At 38.2% G+C, this 19,387-nt stretch overlaps 1 protein-coding gene across 4 annotated transcripts in view; it reads right to left on the bottom strand.

Moving 5' to 3' along the window:
• The window catches only part of ATG5 (autophagy related 5), a 145,162-nt gene that overhangs the window by 90,273 nt on the left and 35,502 nt on the right, over window positions 1-19,387 (bottom strand). For all 4 annotated transcript variants that reach the window (XM_070376528.1, XM_070376529.1, XM_070376530.1 and 1 more), the window contains one exon: window positions 16,088-16,250. In XM_070376528.1, coding sequence (XP_070232629.1) covers window positions 16,088-16,250 — 163 coding nt within the window. The remainder of the gene's footprint in view (window positions 1-16,087; window positions 16,251-19,387) is intronic.

Raw genomic sequence — 19,387 nt, 5'->3', positions numbered from 1 at the left:
AATAGCTTTTAGTAATAAGTGATATATACAATGTATTCTAAAAGCTCAAGATGTTTAATAATTCCAGTAGAAACAAGAATAAAGTTATTAACGTTCGAAATGATTCTGTGAGTGTTTCTCAACTCATTCATTTACAATTCAAATATCTGAATCCCACAGAGTATTATTCTCAGAGTAATATAACATCTTGAAACAAATGATTAAAATTTTAGGGGAAAGCTTCTGTATGTAAAGTCTTTCTCCTTTAGTCAAGGAGCCTATGCAAATTGCTCCTGTCTCTCCCTCCTTTCCAGATATTAGATCTCCACTAAAGGTCTTTTCTCCCTTGCTCTTCCTACCCTATAGTCTGAGTGAATAAATAGCAATAAGTTTTCTTCTTGCAAAAATGTTTTCATAGGGTTTGAAAAAACCCACATAAAAATAATTTCACCTTAAGGTAAGTGAAAAGTGCAGGTTAATATACTTGTAGGAAAAAAATCTGAATTTATTAACAAAAACAAGAAGCTAGTTTAAGAAAAAAAGGCATATATCATGTAGTTTAGTTCTGAGTGTGGCTTATAGTAATTTGAAATAAAGTGAAATCTTTCTAGTTAAATCCTTTATGGAAATTAACTCCAATTAAAAATAGCATTTGGGATATTTTATTGATACTCCTCTACTGAGAAAGATAGAAATAAGCTAGATGTAGAAAAGCCAGGGAATCAAAGATAGTATGGATCATAAAGGAACCCTGTGGGAAGAGAATTCCACAGACTGTATAGTCCACGGGGTTGCAAAGAGCTGGACACGACTGAGTGACTTTCACTTTAACTTTTTGAAGATAATGATCAGAACTTGACTGAATACTCTGTTGACTGAATACTCTGAGTCTTAGATATACAAGTTCATTTATTTAGCTCTCATTTTTTATGGGCTGCTTCTTTTCTAGTTTTCTAGCATTTGGGTTAAAATCTTGCAACTCTCTGAATGCTAATTAAAACACTGGAACAGTTTAATATTTAAATGTGTACAAGATTCAGAAATCCTTTTACACCAAAATTTGGCATAAAATTTGGCATAAAAGGATTTCTGAATCTTTTACCATTTCTAAAGCAATAGAAGAGACATGCAATGAATAATAAGAAATTAGCACTGTTAGAGAACTGCAGTTACTGCTTTGATTCAGAAAAAACACAGAGAACTGTGACATCTAGAGCTCATTATCACAGCCATTACTCAGAACAGGTCTGCACAGGCAGATGGGGTAAACAGAATGACACAGGGATAGGACTAGGAGAGTGGAAAGGGAGAGGCTTCTAAAATTCTCAATAAAGTCATTTCTAGATCTTTGTTTAAAAGTGCATGAAATCGGTACCTAGGAATAGATAACACACTGGGCAGCATTAATTACAGACTATTGAGCTGAAATGTTTATCTTGCCATTCAGGCCCTAGAAAGATAATAAAGAACTGGTTAGAGAGTAGGTAAAAGTTTAAATGAGTGGGAAGAGAAGGAAAGAAGTGTTTATCAACATATACAGTACTAGGTCAAGCACCATAGAGAAAACAGGAGAGGAAGACGCAAGGCAACAGCAGAAGAAAAAGGGAAAATACAGAAGACACATTTACCTCCAAAAATGTTAACAGTCTGACAGCATACTGTTGATTCGTCATTTAACAGTCATGTCAGCAAAAATAACCCTCAGCATCCAGAAACAACTAAGTTTACAATAAGAAGTTCACATGGTTATGTTTACATACGAGAAGAGTTAACAGATTAAAATAACTTTTTAATTTGTTTATATGTCAAAGTCCTTTTGTTTAAAGAATACAGTTCCAAATACAGCCTAAATGAGTCACTGTAACAACTGAACACACTAGTTCTCAAAACTGAGTTGGTGGAACAGATGAGAAACTTCATACATAAATTGGCCCCGGCTTTAAACTTTCAAACATATCTTACAAGGCTGCTGTAAAGCACCCAGGACAGAACTTGGGGATTCAGTAAATAGTCACTGCTACTCTAATAGAGAAGCCGTTTTACCCATTAATTCTACATCCTCTCAGCAGTCATACTCAAATGGAGTGATTTTGCTGCTGAGGGGGTATCTGGCAGTGTCTGGAGACATTGTTTAATGCCATGACTGAGAATAGGGAGCAGTGTGTTACCGGCGTCTCATGAGTGGGCAGAGACCAGGAAAGCTACCAAACATCCTGTAATGCACAGGCCAGCCCCTTCCCCACCACCACCCGAGCATCAAAGAATTATCTAGTCCCACATGCCTAACAGTGACAAGGCTGAGAAATCCTGCTCAGGAGCAGTGGCTCCCACACTGCAGAGCACTGCAATCACCTGGAGGGGTCCTGGGCCAAACACTGCTGGGATCGACCCTAGAATTTCTAATTCAGTTGGTTGGCTGCTGCTGCTAAGTCACGTCAGTCGTGTCCGACTCTGTGCGACCCCATAGACAGCAGCCTACCAGGGTCTGCTGTCCCTGGGATTCTCCAGGCAAGAACACTGGAGTGGGTTGCCATTTCCTTCTCGAATGCAGGAAAGTGAAAAGTGAAAGTGAAGTCACTCAGTCATGTCCTACTCAGCGACCCCATGGACCGAAGCCTACCGGGCTCCTCCATCCATGGGATTTTCCAGGCAAGAGTACTGGAGTGGGGTGCCATTGCCTTCTCCATCAGTTGGTTTAGGATGCATTTCTAATCAGTTCCTGTGAAACACTGATGCTTCCCACTGTCTACATTTTGAGAACACTGCTCTAGAGAAAAGCAACCAGGAGACAACTGATGAAGCAACTGGGGTTTTCTGTTCTCTGAAGGAGAATTACGATATTAAGTTTCAAAACAAAAGATTCACTCAAAAGCAAGTTAAACTATATATGCACATACACCCTGAGGGCTTGGCAATCTTTTTCAATCTGACAACAAAAGCAACAAAGGTAAACAAGTGGAACTACATCAAACCAAAAATCTTCTGCATAGCAAAAGAAATCCTCAACAAAATGAAAAGACAACCTACTGAACGGGAGGAAATATTTGCAAATCATGTATCTGACAAGAGGTTAATATCCAAAAAATAAATAAAGAACTCATGCAACTCAACAGCAACACCCCTCCCCAAACAATGGCAGAATAGATATTTTCAACAGGTTGATAAAAAGTGCTCAACATTGCTAATAATGCTGCTGCTGCTGCTGCTAAGTCACTTCAGTTGTGTCCAACTCTGTGTGACCCCATAGACGGCAGCCCACCAGGCTCCCCCGTCCCTGGGATTCTCCAGGCAAGAACACTGGAGTGGGTTGCCATTTCCTTCTCCAATGCATGCAAGTGAAAAGTGAAAGGGAAGTTGCTCAGTCGTGTCCGACTCTTCGCGACCCCATGGTCTGCAGCCTACCAGGTTCCTCCGTCCATGGGATTTTGCAGGCAAGAGTATTGGAGTGGGGTGCCATCGCCTTCTCCGTGCTAATAATGAGGGAAATGCAAATCAAAACCACAATAAGGTATCACCTCACACCTGTCAGAATGGCTATTGTCAAGCGATAACAAGTGTTGGCAAACTGTTAGTCACTCAGTGGTGTCCAACTCTTTGTAACCCCATGGACTGTAGCCCACCAGGCTTCTCTGTCCATGGGATTCTCCAAGCAAGAATACTGGAGTGTTTGACCAAAAACAACAAAATTCTGTAAAGCAATTATCCTTCAATTAAAAAATAAGTAAATTAAAAAAGAAAAGAATACTGGAGTGAGTTGTCATTCCCTTCTCCAGGGGATCTTCCCGACCCAGGGATTGAACCTGAGTTTCCTGCATTGGCAGGCAGATTCTTTAACATCTGAGCTACCAGGAAAAAGGGAACCCAAGTGTGTTGTTGGTGGGAATGTAAACTGACTCAGCCAGTATTGTAAATATTCTTAGTTCTTTTACAACTGGTAACATACAGAATGGTGACTATGGTTCACAATACTTTACTGCATATTTGAAAGTTGCTAACAAAGTGGATCTTGAACATCCTCATCACAAGAAAAAACTTTTATAACTGTAAAATGACAGATGTTAACTAGACTTACTGTGGTGGTGCTCACTTTGCTATGTATACAAATATTAAATCATTATGTTGAAAACCTGAATAATATTTCACACCAATTATACCTAAGCCTAAGAAATTGAAAACTAAAATAAAAAGTTAAAAACAAAATAAGTTAAACTTTATACGCATATATGTCTATATGTGTGCATGTGTATATATGGGGGTGGGCGTGTGTGTGTCTGTATGTATGTGTGTGTGTGTATATATATATATTTGTTTTTTTAAGAAGAGGAATCATGTTGTAAATTCAAATAATAATTACAGGTTATGACTCCAACAGTGAAAAGCATTGATGTGACATATGTTTCTCTGCATTTTCTTACATAGGGTACCAACATTCATAAGAAAAAAGCTTTTTGAACTTTGCCAAACTTAGCTTACAAAAAAGTAACAGTAGATTAGCATACATTATTTTTAAAGTTTTTTAACTAGACCAGAGAAAAATAAAACATATGATAAGGTAGTCTTTTCACTGGAGATGATTTGAAATTTTATTTAAAATGACATTACAAACTAAACCTTTGTATTCCTGCAACACTAAGAATTCACTAAAAATATTTTCAAGTACTGATCAGAGTTTGTGTGTGTGTGCTCAGTTTTGTCCAATTCTTTTGTGACCCCATGGACTGTAGCCCACCAGGTATATATCTAGTCTTATAGACGTGTACATTTATTGATTGCCTCTCATACACAAAAATGTATTCTCTCTACCACTGATTAACTCTGCAACACATGACCATTCACTGATGCTCACATTAATGAGCATTCACTGCTATCAATACACTTATGCTAGTATAATTTGTAGTGTATTATGAAATAACTATCTAAACATTTTCACCAAGTTTTATTATTATGTTTACTGCCAAGTATACTCAAAGAACTGTAAGCTATGATCCAAATCATTACCAAATTTATTTATTCATTCAAATCATGTAATTCCCAAGAGCAACCTTTCTCCAGAAGCCAAGTGAAGTATCTTTATGGTTTTACATTGAAACACAAATGCATAAACTTTTACATTTCCATCACTATTTCTAATTACAGAAAGCAAAATACCAAAAGATTGATGTAAAACACGTAATATAGTAAAATGCTTGTTTGTTCCACAGTAAAACTTAATTTAATGCTCAAGCAAGTTATAAATTTTCTCTAAGCAAATTCTTGAAGCCACACACACAGTTTCAGACTGAACCTATTAACCTTACTGTATTGCAGACAGAACCATAATGGAAATGACTAACTCAGGCATATGCAGGAAAAAAAGCAAGCCACAGTTAGTGGCTGGAAAGAATTGTCAAACACCGGGAACACATGGGATTGCTCTGTATTCACTGCCTTGTATCACTGGGACATTAACTGTCCTATCCTTCCAGATGAAATAGTAAAGAGGGTACTCTTTATTATTATTACATGGTGAAAGTAAATAAGAATGAAATTACACGCTGCTGCACTTGATCCAAAAATGGCACCCCACTCCAGTATTCTTGCCTGGAAAATTCCATGGACGGTGGAACCTGGTAGGCTACAGGCGTCACAAAGAGTCAGACATGACTGAGCGACTTCGAATCTGCTGACACACACTCACAACACTATCAACAATTCTATCAACATCTAACTCAACGCATCTTGAAATGAGTGTCTCAGAGACATTTCAAACTTTCGTCTTCAAAGCTGACCTTCTCAATTTGGCTTTGCTCCTCATCCCAAACCTATTCTTTAACTAGTTATTTCATATCACGGTATAAAGTGCCCCTACCCATCCAGCTGCCCAGGTCGGAACTCAGGAATGATTCCTTTCTTTCAACCTAACCTTGAAACCGTATACAAGCCCTTGTGTCCCCATCCTTTGAAGTAAAAGGCTTTTGTTTTAGTTTTCCAGGCCTCACTTGAGTCTCTAAAGCCTGACTCAAGAGTTAATGATTAGGAAATGTGAAGATGTGGAAACAAAGAATGATAGTTGTTGGGCTGGGAAACTGTTTAGACCATAAATCCACCACAGTAGAATCACCCAACTCACAGTTCCCTGAAAGATGGAAACACTCCTAAGTTGTTTTTATAGGAAGAAAACCCCCACCAGATTAAAACTGCTGACTGCAAGAATATAGATCCTAGACTGGTTAGAAACAGAAGACTGACAATGCTTGCAGCTTCACGTCGATGCCAACCACAAGCTAATCACGCTCCTTGTAGCCCCCTCCCTCACACTGCCTTAAAAACCTCTTCCCTGAAAGTCAGCAGGGACAAGGGGTCTCTGGAGCGTGAGCTGCCCATTCTCCTTGCTCTGGTGCCCTGCAGTAAATGCTGTATTTTCCTGCACCACAACCTGGTTGTCTGTCGACTGGCCTTACTGAGTGCAGGGGAGCAGACCCAAGATTGGTTTGGTAACAACCTTACTATCCAGTCTAACAACAGATTCTGTCAAGCCTTGCTCCAAAATAAACCCCAGATTTATTGACGCTTCTCGATCTGGATCATCACGACCCTAAAGACCACCATCACCTTATACCTGGACCTACTACTACAGACTCTCTCCCCTTCCACTCCTGGCTCCCTCTATTTCACTCACCATTCAGTAGCTAGAATGTTCTTCCATCATATTCTGTATCTCATCACTCTCCTGCTTAAAAATCCTCCTACAGCTTCCCACTGCACTTAGTATAGAAATTCTTTCCCCTGACTTAAAAGGACCTATATCATCTAGCTCTTTCCCATCTCTCTAACCTCATCTCATGTCACTGGCCAAGACACAGTGGTCTTCTTTCTATTCCTTAAAATGTACCAAATTCAATATGCCATTCCCCAATTTGACTAGTTTCCTCTAATCTTTAAGACTTGAGCTTAAACATCATCTCCTCAAACAGGTCTTCTATAACTATCTTAATAAAAACAGGCCCAATTCCTAATTATCTCTATTCTGAGCACTTCATTGCTTTCAAAACAGAGTAAGATCACTTCCAAAAGGAAGCTGTCACATAAGACTCATGGAAAGAACTAGATAATAGAAAAGTGACATTTTTGCTACACAGAATTTTTTTTTAATGATGAGACTACAGGATAGACTGGTCTCACAAGTAAGAAGAGAAATCTGACACGCACACTAGAGGAGAAGGGTATCCCAGGGGAAAACATTTAAGTTATCTCTCACTTTTGGTGAAAGCTAAAAATAGGATTGTTCTTCAACATTACCTAGTACTTTCCCCCACCTGAGGGCCCTGCTGTTCCTTCTGCCTGCTGCTGCTGCTGCTGCTAAGTCGCTTCAGTCGTGTCCGACTCTGTGCGACCCCATAGACGGCAGCCCACCAGGCTCCCCCATCCCTGGGATTCTCCAGGCAAGAACACTGGAGTGGGTTGCCATTTCCTTCTCCACTGCATGAAAGTGAAAAGTGAAAGGGAAGTCGCTCAGTCGTGTCCGACTCTTGGCGACCCCATGGTCTGCAGCCCACCAGGCTCCTCCATCCATGGGATTTTCCAGGCAAGAGTACTGGAGTGGGGTGCCACTGCCTTCTCCTCCTTCTGCCTAGGAAGGTATTATTCACCCCAGATAAAAGCATGGTCCTGCTTCAGATCTTCATTTAATGTCATCCAACCAGTGATACCTTCTGTGACCCCCTGATTAAAAATAGCAATGCCCTCTCCCAACACAGAATGTTCTCTCTTTGCATGCTTTTTCTCCCATGACGCCGCTCATCACAAGGCGTATAATGCATTTTACTTCTATGTATACTTATTGTCTACCTCCCCCACTATAATGTAAGTTGCATAAGGGCAGGAAGTTCTATTTTGTTCACTACTTTATCTTCAGTATAGATTGAATAATTACCTGTTCAATGAATTAATATTAAAATGACACCCATAAAAGATGAACCAAGTTATAGCATGAATGTGATGGAATTTTTTTGTGTGTCAATTTGACCAGCCATGGCTGCCCAGACTAAACATTTCTGAGTGTGCCTGTGAGAGTGTTTTGTGCTGAGATTAGCATATATGAGTATGTGGCATTTCAGTAGATGGCCCACGGCAATGTGGACATGATCCCATCAGCCGAGAATGTGAACAGAACAAAAAGTAAGGCAGAGGAAACAGGAATCTGCCCCCCCCCCTTTTTTCTGCCCCATTTCTTGAACTGAGACATCTCATCTTTTCCTACCATTAGACTAGGATTTATACCAGTAGGATCCTTGGTTCTCAGGACTTCGGACTTGGACTGAATTACACCATTGACTTTTTCGAGTCTTCAGCTTGCAGAAGGCAGATTGTGGGACTTCTAAGCCTCGAAAATCACATAAGTCAATTCCTCATAATAAACCTCCATATGTGTGTGTTCATTCTATTTCTCGGCAGAATCCTAATAAAAGGGGTATGTAAAAACAGTGGGAGGGGGCTTCCCTGGTGGCTCAGTGGTAAAGAATCTGTCTGCCAAGGCAGGAGACACGAGTTTGGTCCCTAATCCAGGAAGATCTCACATGTTGTGGAACAGCTAAGCCCCTGCACCATAACTACTGAGCCTGTGCTCTAGAGCCCAGGAGCCGCAACTACCGAAGCCCATGTGCTGCAACTACCGAAGCCCACATGTCCTAGAGCCTGTGCTCCACAACGAGAGAAGCCACCACAATGAGAAGCCTGAGCGTTGCAACTAGAGAGAGGCACCCCCATCCCCCAAACCAAAGTCACGCGGCACCAAGACCCAGCAAAGCCCAAAATAAATAAATGAACTGGAGGCCAAATACTAACAACAGATGAGATTTTGTATGAGAAATTATGTCTGTGACACCTAAGGCACATTGAAAAAAGAAGATGAAGAGTGTAGGAAGGTTAACAACAAGGATGAGATGCTGCTGCTGCTAAGTCGCTTCAGTCGTGTCTGACTCTGTGAGACCCCCTAGACAGCGGCCCACCAGGCTCTGCCGTCCCTGGGATTCTCCAGGCAAGAACACTGGAGTGGGTTGCCATTTCCTTCTCCAATGCATGAAAGTAAAAAGTGAAAGGGAAGTCGCTCAGTCGTGTCCGACTCTTCGAGACCCCATGGACTGCAGCCTACCAGACTCCTGTCTGTGGGATATTCCAGGCAAGAGTACTGGAGTGGGGTTTATTTTAAAAAAAAAAAAAAAGAGAAAAACAAAACAAGCTTCATAAACCATGCATGGCAAAGGAATGCAAGGAGAACATTATTGGGAAAGACAGTATCGTAGTAAGAGACAACAGAGAGCTCAACTATCCAGCTTCTCTTTAGTTTCCATTTTCTTCAACAACAGAGTGATTTTCAAAGAAGAAATGTGTGAAAACATAGCTAAAATTAAAATGATGCTTCAAAAAACTCAGACCTAACAGCAGGTACTCGGCTTTAAAAATTAATGTAAGCCTTCAGATAAAGGAAAATTACTTCAGTGGACACGAAAAGAACTTAAAGATAGGATTACAAAACCAATGCCAATAATCTTATGAAACAATGGAAAATGAGAGAGATGCTTGAGGTCAGCAGACAGACAAATGCTTCAACCTAAAAATATGAATGGATTTTATCAACTGGTAAGCCTGACATCAATCTTTAGCGAAGTTTTATGTTTTTGAGCATTCAGAAAACAGTAATTAGCAGAAACCAGCATAAATTTTAAAATATGAATAGCATCAAAGTGACTTATGCTTCTTTTTATGATGGTATTTAAGGGACTGGGTATCAAAAAAATGACTTATCTTGATCACCATGCCCTCGTCAGAATAGCCTTCTTAAGTGCTTCCAGAATTTATTAAGCTCTTTTCTGCTCCTCAGACTAACCCGTATCATTCCCTATGCTGGGAACACTTTCATCACAACCACTCTGCTCCCTATCCTTTCCTCTACAGCCCAAACCATAAATGTAATAATTATTCAAAGACTGTCTGTTTAATGTCTGCCTCCCCCACCAGGCTGCAAACTCTGAGGGGAGGAATCATGGCTGTTGTATTCAGCCCAGTGGCCCCTATGCCCAGCACAGTGCCTGGCACATGGTGGATTCTTATAATGGGCTAATCCATACTACCAGGATCTGGGCATAACTCTCCTGTACAGAGAGCTGGTTCCAAGACTTGATTAAATATCAGAGGATAAAGTCTGTGAAGAATATAAATCTGTGAGCAATCTTGGTGGCATTAATCTAATTTCTATAAACTCAAAAGTGGAGGAGGGGTGAGAATAGATGAAACAAGACTGACCATATACTAATAACTGCTGAGGCTGGGTGATGGATATGTGGACACTCGTCACGCTATTTTCTCTGCTCTTATTTATACAAAATGATCCCAGTGTTCTCATGACTGATTAAAAAAAAAAAAAAAAAACAACACTGAGTTTTTCTAAAGAAAGGAAGTTTACCAAATAGTGACCTTTCATTAAGACAAAAGCTTCAAGAAGAGTACTTATGCTTCCTATTGACAGTTCAACTTAGGAATCTCCTTCCACACCACTTACACATTGGAACAGCACTGACACTAAGATAACAGCACAGAAAGGAAGCTTCAAGATAGAGATTTAAGTCCAAAAATCTCTTGTCTTTCTGTTTTAGTAGTCTTTCTATGATACCACATTTATTTCTAGAAAACTTATCTACTGCCTTGTACCTAAGTCCTGCTTAAAAAGGCCAAGGAGGAAAGGAGAGGTAAAGTGAGAAAGAGGGAGAGAGAAATGATAAACAATAACTATTCTTCCAGGAAATCCTCTGGAAATATCTAATCATCAGAATTCAAGTGTAAGTGATTACCACTGGACAGTCATGAGTTTGAGTCTTGTGAGGTATAACCACCTCAACATTTATAAGGAAACTCCAGTTTAGAGAGAAGAGTGATCTACTATGGGCACACAACTAATAGTAGAGAAGCAAAGAAAGACCAGGCCCAGTGCCTTCTTGGACCAATAGATTCTCAGTCCAATACTCAGTCTCAGTCCAGCTGACAAAAACCAAGCAATGCAAATACAGACCAACTATCTTTATTGTATAAGCCTGCTAGAATCATTGTTTTACATCACCTAACAAGCAAAAGTATTTTCAAAATGCTACAACTTATCATAAAATTCACCTTTGGTTAATCACTGCTGCTGCTGCTGCTGCTAAGTCTCTTCAGTGTGACTCCATAGACGGCAGTCCACCAGACTCCCCCGTCCCTGGGATTCTCCAGGCAAGAACACTGGAGTGGGTTGCCACTTCCTTCTCCAATGCATGAAAGTGAAATCACTATTTTCTCTTAAAAATCAGTTTTAATTTAAAATGGTACATTGCCAAATAATGCCTCTAAAACATTACTTAGCTCAAAGGATTAATAATACTTTATAAACAATGTAAATTTTCAATAATTAGCAGTCAAAACTTGCATTTATTTGAAGGTCTATGGAACTTATTTGATATCATCTTTTCTTTTTTGGTATACCCAGAAAGTCAAAGCTAAAAACTGTCATATATTATCTTAAAAATATTTTTTAGAGATTTCTTCAAATCTCTAGCTTAGAAGAAGAACCTTCTGACATTTAATAGAAAATAGCCTGCAAACATAGTGACAAGTTCCTCATAAATAATAAAAATGCTACTTTCTTTTCTTTTTTTGTGGTCATTACCTTTGTTTCAAGGAGAGCTTAGATACTCTTGTAACTAAAATGAAAACCGGTAAAAAACACTGAAAGGCACAGTATGTCTTAAATGAGTTTTCTTGGTTTCAAAAGCTTTTCTTATTTCTCTTTCACAGAGACCTGAAAAATTAAAATTAGCATTTGAAAGTATTCAAAAATTGATTAAATTGTTTAGTTGCTATGTTCTACAGGTGCAGTTCTGAATGAAATAAATTTACCATCTGCTTTGTCTCAGTTCTGCCAATTTACAATTACACTAAACAACAGGTGAAACATCTTTGCCCTAACAAATTTATAAGACTTTCTTTTGGATGGAAAAATTCTTAAATATAAAAAACGACTTCCATATTAAAATTGTTACAGGTACTTCCTCTTTTTTACACTAATATTAATCTATTTATGAAAAGCTGTTAACATTTCCTGGCTGTACTAGATAGGATTAAAATAAAGGAGTCAGTCAGTCAATATTTATTTTGTCCATTCTATGCCTAAAGGTATACTTGGTACTGGGGATACAGAAAATGCATGATATACTATAAGCAAGAGAAAGTTATATTCTACCAGAATACATAAACCATAACTATACCAGAGTGTGAAACATGAGAGCAAAAATGCAGATGAATGGACAAGGAGCCGTAACAGCATGAAAATATAAATGGTTCTGCCTCCACCTGGCTGTAAGTTTCATCAAAACAGGATCCATGTTTGTTCTATCACTGCTGGGTGATCACTAGCTCCTAGTATGGTGTCAGGTACCTGATAGATGTTCAAAAGATACTTCGTTGGCTAAAAAAACAATGAAAGAGGCAAGATTTCACGTAGAGGGTGATAACAGAGAGGAACATTAAAACATTAAGTAAAAAATTAAACAGACTAAAAGAAAGGAAAAGGTTATTCCAGGAAGAAGGAACAGAATGAACTACTACACCCACCTTTCACCAATTTACCTTAATGCAGGCAACAGTCAACATTTTACCCAGCTTAAGATTTCCTAAATGTATATTTCACCTTTAAAAAGTTGAGTTTCCACAGGACTCCACATGTAGGATTTGGAGTGTGTAAACTCAATCATTACCAGTAGCAATAAAACCAAACATAATAGCTACAAAAATAATTTATAGCTAAAAAAGGAATAAAGTATAATTTAACCACATACCATTTTAAGTTGGAATTTATGAAACTCAATTTGAAAAGTACTTTAATAAAAGTGAAGTGAATAAAAATAACTTTAAAACAGTCACACAACCAAGAAAGACTATATAAGCTAAGACAAAAACAGGAAAAAAGGAATTTTAGGCCAAAAAAATTGCAACGAAGGCAGTTATTAGACTAAATCTGATACGTTTATACCAAGTTCTGAAAGTGTGACATGATGAGTCATGCTCTGCATGCGTGCGTGCTAAGTCACTTCAGTTGTGTCCAACTCTTTGCGACCCTGTGGACTGTAGCACGCCAGGCTCCTCTGTCCACGGGATTCTCCAGGCAAGAGAACTGGAATACTGGAGGGGTTGCCATGCCCTCCTCCAATGGATCTTCCTGACTCAGGGATCAAACCCACATCTCTAATGTCTTCTGCATTGGCAGGTGAGTCCTTTACCACCAGCGCCACCTGGGAAGTCATGCTTTAGATCAATGATAAATAAAAGCTATTGGTTTAATAACCTGTAGGCTCACAAATGTTTTGTAAAAGGGTTAGAGAGTAAATATTATAAGTTGTGGGCCACATGGTCTCTTCCAAAACTATTAACTCAGCAGCTGTACCATGAAAATAGCTATAAACAATACTTAAATGAACTGGGGTGGCAGGGGTCTGATAAAGCTTTATTTACAAAAACAGGTAGCTGGCTCATGACCACAGTTTGCCAGCCCCTGTTCCAGAGTTTCCAAAGTGACTTCTCAGTATTTTATCAAGACAGCTTTACTTCCTTTCAAACTCCTTCACATAAACTATATTAGCATTTCATAAAATCTTCTAAAGACACATAAGAAAACAAAGCAGATATTCTTTTGTTTTACAGATAAAGAAACTGAAGCTAAAGATCCGGATTGAGTGACTTGCCCAAAGGAGCTGCCAGAAGAACTGAGACTAAAAACCACACCTTTGTTGTTTTCACAACTCTTACCCATTACCTTCTGTACCCAATTATGCAATGCCCCAGCTGAAAGAGTTCAATCATTTTTAGAATCCTCTGCAGAATCCCTGGGCTCTCTATAGCTGACTCATCATCCTCATGATAGATTTCAAGAACATCTATTTAAAAGTCTATCTAAATTATTTACTTATATTCCGAAGCCAAATTACTCTCAGATCCCTTCTCTCTTTAGGATATTTCTGTCTTATTGCATTTAAATAATCTTATTCATAAGCCTCCTGAAATGCCACTTCATCTACAAACAGCCAGTCAGGACAAAGAAAAAGTACTCCTTCTTAAGGGGTTGTAAACTCTTTTGATCACTTAGTAAGAATATATGTACTCAGTAATACAAATGAGGTGAAAGGCCTGGTGCCTTCCTTTTGCAAAGCTTACAACCTAACTGATACATACGAGAGGCACAAATACAAAACTAAGGAGCAACTCCATGTAACTTGGATCAAATATAAGAAACTTGAAATAAACGAGAAAATTTATAGGACACGTCATAAAACATATACCTTTTGTACTACAGAAGTCAAAGACAATGCCCTGCAGTTTTCATAATGAAAGTTTAATAAATACTAAATAACTACAGACATCTCTTTGACATGGTAATTATGCAGTACAAAAGATAAAACTATCATATTTTTTCAATTATTTTGTTTTAAGGGAGTAAGAGGGGTTTCTCTTATTCTAGTTGTTGCCATGAAAGAGCAGCTTTCTTATTGTGCCAAGTTGGTACAATAACTATCAAAGATGGGAAAAATATAGACAGTCCTTGCTCTGCACAGTAGTACAGAACTGGAAAAGTGATCATGCAAGATGAAACCATGCAAAGTGATCCTAATAATGAGAAAATGTACAACTGTCTATGACCGTTTAGAAAACTGTCAAAACATTAAAAACTCTGATGGTTATAAAGGCACAGGAAAATGAAAAAAGTAAAGAAAACTAATATTTATTTAGTACGCTGTGTTATTTATAGTGCACCAATTAAAACATTAGGAACACGGAGAATTGAAGGACTTTATTTGTAAAACTCAAGCACAATTTAAACAGTGCTTGCTTTCTTGACATATAACTTACAAGCAAGCATCTTTCCTGAACCTTGGCAAACTGTCATACTCCTTTCTAAGTCTGGATCAACTTCAAATATGTTACTTGCACTTTCAAGGTCAGAAATATCCCTGTTCCTTTAATGAGATATTTTTGCCAGCATCAATCCCTCCGGGATAATTTCATCCTTTTCAACACAACCAGTTCACTCATGTGTGTGGAAGAGTTTGCCTTTACTAAGTTCCTATGGCTGCATTTCTGAAGTCCCTCAATCTGGTAGTGTCAAGAGTCTCACAGTTATATATTCTAAAATTCCACTGCATTTCATTCAAATTTCACTTCCAGCACTATCACTTTTTGTTTCTTTGCTACACTTTCATCTTTCTTGGCTAATTCCCCCTTTCAGTAATCCAGTTTTACAAATGTTACATGAGTTTATCAATGGATACAAGGAAGCAACAATGCTTTGCGCTCTGTGAGTGAACAACATAACAGCTGTATAAGGACCATTCACTGACAAGATGCTGAAAGGAGTGGCATGATTGGTCACTGATTATGATGTGTATCTGCTGTCACATAATCACTGAAGAACTTGAATTATTTAACTAAAGCATGTTAACTGAAATTCATGCAGATTTGACCCATGCAAAGTGAGAAGTGCCTGTACACAGAACTGTGTGAAGACACTGGAGGGCAATCAATTGTAGGCAAGGTTAAGGAACTATGATCTCTAAGAGACAGAGAACACAGCAGTAAGGTGCAGACTGCCCTCAGCTTTTCCTGGAGTGTATTTTCTAAATCCCAGCCAGGAAAGGGAGAATCTGAGCACAAAGCAAGGCTTACTGTTCTGAGAAAGCAGAGACTAGAGTCTGTGCCCCTACACAAGTGGAGGTATTTTGGTACATTCAGAGGGTATTCAGTTACAGTTCCAGAAACATCATGACTGTAAGTAAGGCCACTTTTTCCAAAAGCTAAAAACAGGAAGTTTATCCTGTCTTATGTCATGGGCAAAGCAATCTGTCTAATGCTAGGAAATTCAGGAAGAGAGGATGCTAGAACAGTACAAGCTAAGTAAGGGATGACCAAAGGTAGCTTCTTTGTGAAATTTTGTGCACAGAGGCTGCAATTTAAACTTGTACCACCAACCCTAAGATGTACCAACTACTCACAGGATACAGTTACTTCATACTTCATAAAGTGGTATTGTGAAACTAAACACTGCTATATTTACCATTTTGTAAACCCATCCAGAGTTGCTTGTGATCTTTTTTCTGCATTTCATTGATTACTTGACTTTTGTGCTTTAAAGCATCAGCTTCTTTCACACAAGACATAAAATGAGCTTCAATTACATCCTTAGATGGACAGTGTAGAAGGTCCTTTTCTGGAAAACTCTATCAAAAGAAAAAAATACACATATTAAACAGGTATGCACATTACAAAATTAGTGCCTCAAGAACTGTTATCTCCCACAATTTTTCAATATTTTAACCAAACCACCTCATACCTTCACAATAGAGATTTTGACATAACTCCAAATATTTTAAAAGTTAACTTAAAAATCTTTAGCTATCTGGCATAGTCTGACTTTCTCTAATCCCTGTGTGATATGGTATGAATTTATACAACTTGAAAAAAGATATGAAAGAGCAATTCTAAAAATATTAGGATGGCCAAAAAGTTGTTTCAGTTTCCCTGCCCTGAACAAACTTTTGGGCCAACCCAACAACTTTTTGACCAACTGTACCAAGTACTAGCAAGAATGAGGATGGAAAAGCAAAATGGTACAACCACTTTGGAAAACAGGCTGGCAGTTTCTTTAAAAAAGCAAACAAACATTTATCATCTGATATTCTGTAACTAGTATTTACTTAAGACCAATAAAAGCATGTGTCCACACAAAGAATTGTATATTAATGTTCATAGCTGCTTTATTTGCAGCAGTAAGAACACAGGAAACAACCCAAATGTCAACAGGTAAACAAATATATAAACTGTGGTATAAACTTATCTAAGTGTGCACTTTTAACATGTATAATTTGCTTTACGTCAATTAGAGCTTAACAAAGCTGTTAAAATGTAAGGTCAAATAGCTAAATTTACATTCTTTACCTTCACTGAATCTTTTAGGCAGTTGAGGCAAGGATCACTGGACAAATAGCATTTATGTAAATGAGATGACTAATGCACTTTTCACCAAAAAAAAAAAAAAGATATTAACAATAACAGCTAACTCTAATATAGAACACTTAGTATGTGACACTGTACCAAGACTTTTAATACGGATTATATAATTTTCATAACAACTCTTGAGGTAAACATTACTGTTATTGCTATTTTACAGATTAAAAATATATATAAATAAAGCTCTGGGAGTAAATACAATCGCACAGCTTGCAAGTGGTGGAGCTAGGATTAGTCTGACTCAACAGTCCCAGCTTTTAAACCACTATGCAATACCACTTCCTCCCTAAGACCTAAATATGTATTTAATGATTATATTCAAACATTATCTTACCAAAACAAGATATTGTTCTATAAGTCCTTTAATAAAAATTGAGTCAAATAATAATGGCAGAAAATAGCACTTAGTTACAGCCTACTCAAGCTATTGTATTAACAGAAAACACTCAATTACCCAAGTCATAGATAGCTCCTAAATGACAAGGAAATTTACCACAGATGCCTTCCTACCAAAAGAATAGGCACTTGATTACCTATGGCTATCTCCTAAATCACATTTTTAAAATACAAATTATCAGTCACATCTCCCTCTATTCTCACAGAGTTCAGGCCTACAGCTTCTGCTGAGTAAAACATGAGCCACTATATAACTACCCATTAGAGCAGAAGGAAACAGCTGAGACCACCAAATTGTCTCTCTTAGGTACAAAAGGATTCCAGATTCACGGTGCTCTTGAACTAGAAGCCCATGAAGAATTAAGATGGATGCTTTCAGACACAGGCACACAAAGGCAAAGAAGAGGAGAAAATATAAAATTTCATAACAACGAGAAGGCAAAAGAGTATGCGTGACAGACAAAACTAAAAGATGAGAGAGATATGGGCAACAGAGAGTGTCCATGCCTCAAGCAACTTTACAGTCAGCTATATTTGCTTTCTATTAGCTAGACTGAAGGGATTTACCCTGGCTTCTGGACCAGGACAAAGAATTGAGTGCATATCATATCAATTCTATTACAGTCAAATGGACAAGCATTATGATAATTATTGCTACTTAAAAAAAATTTTAGTTTTGTTATACTTGATCTATAAAATTAGATGGGCTTTATTCAGATATTATACAGTTCACTGTGCTGCTAATTATCCATTCTGGTTATGAATGTGTGGCAGAAAATATAAAAGTTCATACTCCAAAAAAAGACTGTTTTCATGTAGTCTGAATTATGACCTGAAAAGTTCAAGTGTTAGTCGCTCAGTTGTGTCCAACTCTCTGTGACCCCATGGGCTATAGTTCACCAGGCTCCTCTGTCCATGAAATTCTCCAAGCAAGAATACTGGAGTGGGTTGTCATTTCTTCCTCCAGGGGAACTTCCTGACCCAGGGATTGAACCCAGGTCTCATGCATTACAGGCAGATTCTTTACCATTTGAGCCACCAGGGGAAGACCTAGTTGAGCTCAAAAACTGTTAGAATTTCTTAAAATTGTATGCAACCTGATTATGAAAAAAAAAAAGGAGTTAGATCTCTCAAACCACCAGTTTGAGAAATCAGGAGGAAAAAAAAAAATCCCACCATTTTTTATTGCTGCATCAGCATAGGCTGCTAATTCTTTCAATGGCTCTTACAACCAGAACGGTACTGAGGTTTTGCTTTTCCCAGACTTCCATTGCTTTGCAGGTTTCTAAACTTCTAATGCTGACACCTATAACCGATAGCTGACAATTCCAAATAATCAGTCTTTATAGTAAAAGAGAGGGGTCTGTCAAGAGAGTGCGTATTTGTACACCTACCCTTCCACAGAGAATGCCCTACATCTCTATGTAGGAGAGAGGTGGACTCTAGTGAACTCTGGGGAAGCACGAGAGCAGAAACAGCCTGCTATGCTTAGGCAGCCATAGCAGCTGAATTAACAGTTGCCACGAATACAGCGTCAAAGGTCTTGGCCAAACCCCTCAGATCCTTTTTATGAAATGCTCTTCTTCCCATGATGAGCTTGCGCTGGGGTGGGAAATCTTCTTTTTGAAAGCTTCACAATAAAATTACAAGCAGAATCTCTATTTGTTACATTACATTTCTAAATCTCTTCTTACATAATCTTGTCAGTCCAAACAAATTCTTGCAAATAAAGGCAGCAACTTCAACACCATGTTTTACTTGCTTTCATTTATCTTCCAAGTCAGAATCCTGATAAACTATATCTAATTTCACTTTTACCCTGAAAGGTTCCATTTACTTATGTAATATTACCTGTGTCCTTTAGATAAAATATTAATCCAGGCAGCCTGGAATATGTCCAGACATATTAGAAATAACCAAATAATACTAAATGAAACACTAAATTGAAACT

This window comes from Bos mutus, chromosome 9 (genome assembly GCF_027580195.1).
Source record: "Bos mutus isolate GX-2022 chromosome 9, NWIPB_WYAK_1.1, whole genome shotgun sequence".
NCBI lineage: Eukaryota > Metazoa > Chordata > Mammalia > Artiodactyla > Bovidae > Bos > Bos mutus.
The sequence above is the reverse complement of the archived record's forward strand: the minus strand, read 5'-3'. Positions and strand labels throughout refer to the sequence as shown.